The 9,784-nt window shown below is 46.4% G+C and overlaps 1 protein-coding gene across 1 annotated transcript; it reads left to right on the top strand.

The window, feature by feature from the left end:
• Positions 1-2,016: 2,016 nt before the first annotated feature.
• Positions 2,017-9,724, top strand: LOC136107763 (leukotriene C4 synthase-like). Its single transcript, XM_065849056.2, has 5 exons — positions 2,017-2,171; positions 6,226-6,325; positions 8,092-8,162; positions 8,928-9,009; positions 9,214-9,724. The coding sequence occupies exons 1-5, from the start codon at positions 2,114-2,116 to the stop codon at positions 9,359-9,361; spliced, it is 459 nt and encodes a 152-aa protein (XP_065705128.1). The 5' UTR covers positions 2,017-2,113; the 3' UTR covers positions 9,362-9,724.
• Positions 9,725-9,784: the final 60 nt, after the last annotated feature.

Raw genomic sequence — 9,784 nt, 5'->3', positions numbered from 1 at the left:
TCAAATCTCTCCAACCACAGATGTAGCAGTAGCGATAAAGAGGAATTTGCGAAGTGTGACACATGCGTTTCTTGTAAGGCTGTATTCGTTTTACGTGTTACTGCAATTTCAGGCATCCCCCCATGTAATAAGAATTTTAATCAGCTTCAAACATCGAAGGGTCATTCTCCAAGCACTGGGAGTTGATGTCTTAGTTATGCAGGTACTGTGTTGTTTATACAGCTATTGTGTGTAAGGCCCCAGGTCAGAGCCTTCAGACTTCCTCACAAATTGCATCCTGACTTAACCTGAGTATATTTTGAGTATATTCCTACTCTGCAAGTTTTGTGTTGTGTTTGGGGGAGGAGGGGACTTGTAGCTTCAGAACCTGATAAAGAACCAAATGTAATCATAAGTCACAATACCAACATGAGCCGCTTCTAGCCTGTGGGGAACGGTGAAGTTATTACTTCAACTTCTGCTTTATTATCCCATTAAAAGTGCTGTGTTATGTTTACTGTTGAGTAAAACAGAAATTTCCCCAACTGTCCCTTGTTGAAGTGATGTCCCCATGCCTGTTTTTCCAAAGATTTTTAAGGAGCCAGTAGCAGCTTGTGATCAACCTCTGCTCAGAAACTGCTCTTTGTTATTGTTATGTTTTATGTTACTGTTCTTCCCGAGGCTGATGTAACTCTAATGGAAGAGTTTTCTAAACCCTCAATTGGCTGTTGAAATGGTGTAAGCAGAAGTGGACTCCTGCTGACATTCCCCCTCTGACTTTTCCATTAGAAACCCCAGATGAAATCTTTCGTTGCCAACAGGTTCTGTTAAGGTTAATTGTTTTATTTCTATTTCAGCCTGGGTTGGTGGCAGCCTGGAGGTCAAAAGTCACTCGTATTGAGTGTTTTCCTGAGAAAGGGAGTGGGTTTGCTATTCTACATGTGTGTGTTACAAAATGTACAATTGTTTATTTAAATTGAAGTGCTCAGTTTGAGAAGCTGTCATGATGGGGTTTTGAGGTGACGAAGACCCAGACTAGAAGAATGAATTTGCTATGTTCCACTCAAGAGAAACTGTACGTCTGGTCACTTCTTGTTGGGCGCGAATTCCGTCCTGAGGTTTTGTGTGTGACTCTACAGAGAGAAACGCAATCGCTCAAGCATATCCTGTCCCCTCTCTGCATCAAAACGAAGGGAAAACCTTAGCTGATAATTATACCTCCCCCTGCCCCCTTTGGTTTTAAAATCTTTAGAGTCAGTATGTTACCCATATCTTGTGTTTTTGGAGCAACTTCGTAACTTTTTGAACTGATGTATATTTTGCTTTTTCTGGTCTGGGGGCAAGTTACTCAGGGCTAAAATACTGCTGTTTATCAGACTTTGCATTGCACACTTGTAATTCTGATGTCAGTTTAACATTGCTGAGGGTCTGTGTGTTTCTGCATCCTATGCTGCCTCCGTTCTGAGCTGAGAACTTTTATTTTGTGTGTTAGCCAGGAAAAGGTTTGTACTGTGGAATTTTAAAAGCAAACCATGAAAAATGCCCAAGTGCTAGAAAAGGACCATGCTCTTACTTGGTAAACTAAAAGTATTCATTAAAAGAGTAAAATGTCCAAATGCTCTTTAAAAATTCAGAATCCAGCACCGGAATGAAGTTATTCTAGCTGAAGTATAGGAAATCTTGCATGTAGTCAGGTCCGTTACTTGGAATAAGAGCAGAAGGTCAAGTCATTAATTTGTAAATTCTTGTTAATAATTTTTACAACCTTGCACATAATTTAGATGCTGTAGAGCTGATTAAAACTAGCAATAAAAGGGCTGGAAAAATTCCCATAATCTTTCAACTGCCAGCAATACGTAATTCAGTGCTGGTACAAAACCTGTAAATACAATTGCCAGAATTTCACAGCTTGCTCGTGCAGAAACTGTTGCTGTTGGGGAGTTCAGCAGAAGGCACTGTCTGGAATGGCTGTTTTGGGCTGGCTGGCTTCTTTGGGAACCTGTGTGGCGTGGGGAGAGTTAACGTGGTGGAGGAAACACGTGTGGGGGCAGAGCAAGGAGCAGCTCTGGGGGAGGAGTGTGGGAGAGAGTTGGGGAGCAGCCGCCCCGCACCGCGCTGGGGTTCAGTCAGCACCATGAGGAGTCAGATCGACCTGCTGGCCACCGTCACCGTTCTGGGAGTCCTGGAGCAAGGTAAATGGCCTTTATATGTTTGGTGGTATTAACCTTGTTATATTAAACTCGATGGGACTTGATTTCTGTATGTTGCTTGGGAATGGAAGTAGTTGTTTTCCAACGTGGTAAAATGATGCAAATGTTTGGCCGTTCGTAGTGGGAATGTCATGCCTGAGGACGTTCATCGTTTAATAGGGACTACAATGATTTGCAAAAGTCAAAGCCAGCATCCTAAGGAAATGAAATTTAAATTTTACTTTTAAACTTAAAACCATTTCAACAATAGAATGTCTTTGAAATATTTTCTGTGTAGGTAACTTGTAACTTAGAGTGGCTGGAGGTAGCCAAAATAAAGGCAGGTTAATAAATGTGCTGATGAAGAGGTCAGTGTATATATCATGTGTATATGGAAAAGAGCATCACATATACGTGTATTTCTTCTCTCTGAAATACTGTTCAGTGTTCAATTGATAGAGCTGAGCTGCAGGGAGCAGATGACAAGATGAGTTGACAGCACACAGTAATTTGGAAACTAATGCAAGCCCTTCTGGTCAGAAATAGATGCAGACATCTCCAAAGAAGCTCAGCAACTTCTTCTCCTTTAAATAGATGCGTTGGGTTTAAGCCATTTAGCGAGAAGCAAGAGTGTTACCAAGCTCTGTCTGCTTCTTGCGTTTGATTGTGGGTCCTTTGGGCAAAGGCCTCAGGAGGCCAGGATGCTCCCCTGCCTGGGGGGGGCACAGAGCCCCCATGTTATTAAAATCTTCACATTTCCATGAGGGAAGGCTGGTGTGGGGGGTTTTTTAATAACTGAATTATTTCACTGTACAGCTATTGCACCTCTTTGCTCACAAATGGATGTGAATGTCTGAGCAGTCCGATGTATTTTTAGCCATCAGATTATACATCTCTTAATGTAAGTATTATTTAAAAAACAAATACTTGAAGAATAAAGATTTCTGATTTAGCAGTAATTTCCCTCAAAACATTTAGAGAGAAATAGCAACTACAAATGGAAGATACTTTAGTCTTATGAATTTTTTTTGTTATTAAACTAAGTGGGGATGGAGAGGGAGTTTAATGTGCAAAGAGAAGACATAAAAACTTGAATTTGAGTTATGGAAGCGTTGCTAAGCCTTTTCCTTTGGGAAGCTCTCAGTAACCAATCCCTAGATAGCAGGTTTGTCTCACATATGTTTTATGAGAACCTCAAGTATTTTTTAGAGGTTCCATCATTCTTTGCAAACCATATGTAGGCATGAAGCCAACAGATAAATGGCAAGCATTAGCACCCTCTTACCTATGTGCAGTCGGACAAAGCCTCGTTTTATGGTCTCTGCATGGGAAGCCAAGGAGCAATAGCAAAATAGCGTGTGTTTCCTTTCTCTCCAGTAGTAAGAAATGTATGTGCCGATGTCATCTTGATTCAGCGCTGTGCAGTAGCTTTACTTGTGTGTTTTGAAAGGACATATTCTGTATGTGAGCTACAGATCTGAGATTCAACCTGAGAAGGCTGATGACTGAAACACAGATGTGCAGCGATGCACAAATGCCCTTCCATCACATCCTGCTGTAGGAGATACAGTTTAGTGTCTGAGCCTAGTACAGTGTTGGTTGATTTTTATTTTCTTCTTAATACTCTGGGAGCCCACAGTTCCTGCGTTCTTTCAAATAACTGTCCCCTTTTTCATTCAGTTATGCTCAGTTAAGCAAAGCTCTGAGCTTAGTGCTCTGTAGACACCTGCCCTGTGTTGAATGCTGTACCGGAGCAGAACAATGCTGCCATAGTGATCATTTCACCACAGAGCTTGTTTGCCAGGTTCACTCAAATGTGGCCGATGTCAGCCACGATATGGTTTGAAAAGTTTGTGGACATAATCAAATGGAGAGTGAAGGTCTGGCTGGAACTTCCACTGAGGAACAAAGCACAGGGAGAGCTCAGCCCCTGTGAGCCGTGTGGAATCCACACGTTCAACCTCAAGACATGAATCACAAAAAAGTCGTTCGAAAGGTCCTGCAAAGTAGATTGAACTATTTTCTCTGAAAGTCCATGCTGAGAAGGCTTATACAGTGTTTTCATTCTGAGAACTGCTTTTGGAGCATGATTCTTTGTCCTCAATGCTCCACTCACACAGCAGGCTCCAGGACAGCTGGCCATCCTCCAAAGGCTCCTCTTGGACAGTTGTTGGATGTATTATCCATCCTCAAGCACAAGGGATCTGTTGCAGGACTTGCCTCTTTATCCAAGCAAGATGTTAAGCGTAGAGTTGATGGAGAAGTTGGGTCTGAAATTATTCTTACCATGTCCATCAGCCACAGGAATGCTCCGTTAGGAAGGGTGCAGATGGCATGAAGCAGATGAAGAGCGTTGCCCAGCACAGTTGAGCTTATTCCTGAGCCAAAGCTGCCCGCGATGCAGGAACTTCAGCTCAGTCTGTTTCTTGAGAGGTGGCTGGGGTGAAACCCTGCGAGCATTAAACAGATGTGTAGGAGCGATGTGCTTATGTGATGTGAAGAGGAGGTAACAGGATGGGTCACGTTTCATCAGCTTTTTCCCAGAGCTCTGCCAGCTGCTGAAGAACGGCCCGTTGTGCGTTACCCCGTACCGGGCTGCCTGGTTGCACAGAGGATGCTGTGCTGCATCCCGGACCATCATCCTCACCCTCCACATCATCAGTGTGCTGCACACAAACTGGGACTGGAATCCACTTGTTTCTCCCTGCCCTTCTCTCTCGGCACCTCTCATTTAGGGCTGGGTCACTGCACACACCGTGCGAGACACTAGAACACCCAGATGTTTTCTTAATGAAAGTCTGTGTATTTAAATGAATAATACGTTGTGTAATACGCAGGTCACATAGCATCAGATTATTTACATTTCTAATTCCCTTTTCTTCTACATATGTTCTAATGCTTTTCTGCAGGCACGCATGGATCTGTCTTGTCTTTAATCTTGCAACATCTGCCCCTACTTTCCCTTCTCTATCCTGCTGTTCTGCTTTGATCTTTGTTAGAATGACAGTCTACCAGGCAGCCCTTGCAGCCTCACTCCTTGTCTCTGTTCAGTGCTCTGAAAATATTGCTACGTTAGGACCTTGCTAATCCAAGTGACTCACTTAGCAGCGTGCAACGCAGCCACCAGAGTCATTGTTTTTATAGTTTAGTTTTCTTCTATGTGAAAATTCTCATTTTCAATAAAGGCAGCAATATAGTAGTGCGCCTAAATAATAACACTTGAAACATCATCAGTCACCCGTGGGACTAAAGACTCTCATCAAACAGTCCAAATCTTCATATTAACAAGTTTTCATCATTTTGAAGGGACTTTCCGTGTCCTTTACAAACGCACAAAGGAGTGATGTAGCAGACACTGGGTTTTACCTTGACCCAAGGCAGTGGTCACAGGCAGCACATCTGCTCCTTGAACTGCTCAAACCTTGGGGCTGCACCCCAGGAAGGAAGTGGAAAAAACCATCATCCCTTCCCCATTTCTTTCTATTGCCACGATTATGAGCATCTCTAATTGACCCAACGATGTGCCAGTGCTCCAGGTTGCTTCACACTGCTCTGTGACATGGGGCCGTCCTTGCACAGAAGCTTTGTGCCCGCCGTGTGTAGCGGGAGGTGTTCCACATCGTTCCCAGCAGACTGGCTGAGGGTGTACTAATGCTCCAAATACAGAGCGCAAGATTAAAAACTAATCATAATTCTGCGATGGGGTGTGGACTGAGGATGGTTTTAACGTGCGTTACTGACCTTCCTGGCTATGTGCGTTGTGCCGGGGAGCAGCGCCAAGGGCTTTGCTGCTGCGCGGGGCCATGCAAAGCACCCGCCAGCACGTGGGCTCTGCGGTACGCGCGCTCTGCTGGGACAGCCAAATACGAGTTTAATGTATGAGCCTAAAATAAATGGCATGTTTATTCCAGGTTGTGTGTGACAGCTCTGGACTATGAACCCAGACGCTATCAGCTCTTTTCCTCGAACCGCTTACTTGACTCCAAGTCAGATAAGGCTTGGCTAAAAAAACCACTGCTGGGTCCTTACCATCCCTGTGTTCTTTTTCCTCTTTTAGCCTATTTTGCACTGCAGGTGATCTATGCCCGGCGGAAGTACAAGATATCTCCTCCCGAGACAACAGGTCACCCTGAGTTTGAGCGGATCTTCAGAGCTCAGTAAGACTTTGACTTTTTCGTGGTAGGTTCATCTAGATATGACCCCAGTCAAATGGCACTACAAGGAAAGACAGAAGTCACCTTCATCTCACCTTTTCATTTATTTTTCCTAATACTAGATTATTTTGTTTAAATGCTTTGTGTGCAGAGGTCTGAGTTTTGATTTGGAGCACTTTCCTCTGGCTGGAGTGTTTCTGTCCATCCACAATAATCCTCCTTCTGGTGTTGTGAGAGGCAGCCAAATTACAAATTAGCGACTGTATGGAAGAGATGCTGAGCATTAATGCATAATAATTGTTAACATGAATGTTGGCTCTGAATGGCGAGAGCAGCTGAAGATGTATTAATAACCTAGTATTTTCTTGTAAGTTTTTGCGGTTGGATTGTAGCGAAGGACCTTGCTGGCAGAACCAGCTACCAGGACGTTTTTATTTTCTTTATTTAAGCCATTGTAGTGTGAAATTTGGCACTTGCAGGCCCATGCCCAGGGCTGTTTCTTTTTGCTCTGTTCCTATGGAGAGTGCAATGCTGGAGCTAAACTGGAAACGTTCACAGATCCCTCCGGCTTCCAACAAGCAGCAGATTCCGTCTTTCATCTCAGTCATGCTGCTTTGCAAGTAATTGAAAGGAATTGGCCAGAGCTGGATTGAAGGGTAGCTCGAGCACAGCACTAAATCCTGAACAAAGCAGCTGCGTTTACTTGCCAGAGTGCAGGAAACATTTGCAGAGTGACAAATACCCGCTTGGGTCCTTTTGCGATGCAGTGAAAGGCCGGACTGCATGGGAGGCACCAGCCTTTGCTGGCTGGGTAGCTATTGATGAGGCTTTTAGTTAAATACCGGGCTGTGCATTAACGAGGTCATGCTGGGGAAGCCCTCTGCTATATTCTGCAGAGATGGCAACCCCGAGGATCTTGAGTTGGAGAAGGTATTTCTTCACTGTGGGCTTTTTCTTCTCTTTATTCTTTTCCCAGGGTACAAAAGGATAATTTGTTTTGACAGATTTTAAAAAAAAGAGGGGAAGAAAGGTATTGATTTATTACTCGTGGAAACCTGGCAGTCTCCTCTCGCTGAGGCTCAAACGATATTTGCAGCATAAGGTTCTTCAGACTTTTTCCAGCTCCCAATCTGGCTCCATCCCCTGAGGCTTGGTAAATTTTTGGCCAAATTTAAGATTGCAATTTTGTATTGCTTAGGGAGTGCTAAAATGCAGGGAAAATCAAGAAACAAAATCAATGTCTATAATAGCACAGCTCCCACCATCCTTTCTTACAGAAAATCTGTGGTTTTGTCACAAAAAGAAAAAGGAAGCAAACCTGGCTGTAGATCTGATCACTTTCTGCTGAATTAAATCTAGGAAAAGGTTTCTTCTTGGAGCAGGACTTGCTGAGACCCACATTTGAGCTGTGCTCACCCAAGGGGAAGGGAACACTTTTGTTAAGTAATGTGAAGGAACCTCTACCCTGGCACAGTTCAGCTGTAGTTGTACTCAGTGTCGGAAGGCACGGTGCATGGGGGCGAGGACAGAGCCTGCCCAGGGTTCAGCAAAGACGAATCTCCATCTCATTGCAGGGCTCATGTGAACGTGGGTGAGCTGTTCTTCTCTCAAATCCAGATATTGGGTGTCCTTGGTTGCAGAGAAGGCCCTTTCTCCCCAGCACAGTACAGCAATGCCTTTCGTTGACCCTTCCAGTTTGCTCCAACATGCATTACTGGTCCCTGATGTGTAAGGATGCAGTTTTAACTCTCATCTCTGGTTCTCACCAGGGCGAATTGCTCAGAGTACTTCCCGATCTTCATCTCTCTCCTCTGGGTTGCTGGAGTCTTCTTCCATCAAGGTAAGGGGTGGTGGTGGGAAACTCCAAACCACATGCACAAACCAAAAAAACCCCTACTGAAATCCCACTGTGACTCGGGCACATCCTCTCTGTTCCCGTGAGGCTGTTACCTGGGGAAAGCGAAGTTCCCCTGTGGCTGGATGGACCGAGGAGCAGCCCAGCTCCAGCAGCTGAGCGATCCTCTGCCCAGAGGAGAGGTTTGGTGGCATTGGCAGTCCCGTGCTGCTTTGCCAGAGCCCAGCTGTCCCCTCCTGCATCTCTGAGATGAGGTCGGGCTGGTGCGGGGTGCCAGGGTGGCAGTGGGGCAGGTCTCTGCTTTGGGGGCTGCTGCTTCCCGCTGCCCCGGGGAAGGCGCACACTGAAACAGAGCTGCAGCACGATACCCAAATCGCTATGTCAGAATGAGAAGCCATAACCCAAACAATTAGTCATCCGCTGTCCATCCTGTACCAAGTGGGTTTAGGGGATTCAGCTGCCACGGTGGGGAGGACACAAGGAAGGAACATGGAGGATGGGAGCCCAGCAAACCCAAGTCCCAGGGCAACTTTGAGGGGCAGAGAAGTTCATTCCTCACAAAAAAGGAAGGAAGAAAACCCATTTAAACACCTGTAGCATTTTAAAGCTGAGTCCTCTGAGTTTGGTTCTTGTGGCTGTGCCCTCATCTGCCGGGGAAGTGGGCAGGGGGGTGGCTGAGCTGGGCTGCAGCTCCAGCAGCATCTGGGGACCCCCAGCCCCATCGGGTCTCGGCTCCTCTCTCCCCTGCAGGTGTGGCTGCGGTCTGTGGGCTGCTGTACCTCTACACCCGCTTCAGGTACTTCCAGGGATATGCTGTGGCCGCACAGGGACGGTTAGTATCCAGCTGGGGCTGTGGGCACCCCAAACCAACCCAGGGACACTAATGCATCCCCTGGGGCATGTTTGCATCCCTTTTCCTCCCCTCCTGCTCCCACATGCTTGTGGCCCCACCAGCTCTTCGCCAGAGGAGGAGGATGGGGACGCTCCATGCCCCGGCTCGCCTGGCCGTGTCCCACAGTGTTCTCTCCCCACGCAGGTTGGGGCCGCTGTACGCCAGCGCTCGGCTGCTCTGGCTGCTGCTGGGGCTGGCGCTGGCCGGGCTCCTGGCACATTTCTTCCTGCCCAGCTCCTTGGCATGGACAGCAGCGCTGGCACGGCCCCTCCAGCTGCTTGGAGCCTGGTGAGCGGGCACAACTCTCCCAAAACCCTCTTTTCAGCTTGGGTGGAGGGGAGGGAGTTGTGTGACATGGAGACCAAGTATCTTCCCAGCTTTGTGCTTACCTTTGAAGGGAGGTGGTTCTGGCACTCCTCTGCTTGAAAGCTGCACTCTGCAGAAACAACCGCCCTTCTAGAAAGCAAATGCTGCTCAGCCTCTGCCGATGGGCTTCACGTCCGTGTTTTGTAGCACTGTCTGCTCTAAAACCTCTAATGCCTTTGGCTCCGAGTTGACCCGCACGCTGTTGTTCCTCCTCCTCACTGCTGTAATGGTGTGATGAAAGATCACACCATGAATACACAAAAAATAAATTCATCCTCCATAGAAATCACCTGTGATTGTCAAAGCCACTTGGGGACCGTGTGTGAGAACATCTGAAGGGTAAGGGAAT

Source organism: Patagioenas fasciata, chromosome 14 (genome assembly GCF_037038585.1).
Source record: "Patagioenas fasciata isolate bPatFas1 chromosome 14, bPatFas1.hap1, whole genome shotgun sequence".
NCBI classification, from domain to species: domain Eukaryota; kingdom Metazoa; phylum Chordata; class Aves; order Columbiformes; family Columbidae; genus Patagioenas; species Patagioenas fasciata.
The sequence above is the reverse complement of the archived record's forward strand: the minus strand, read 5'-3'. Positions and strand labels throughout refer to the sequence as shown.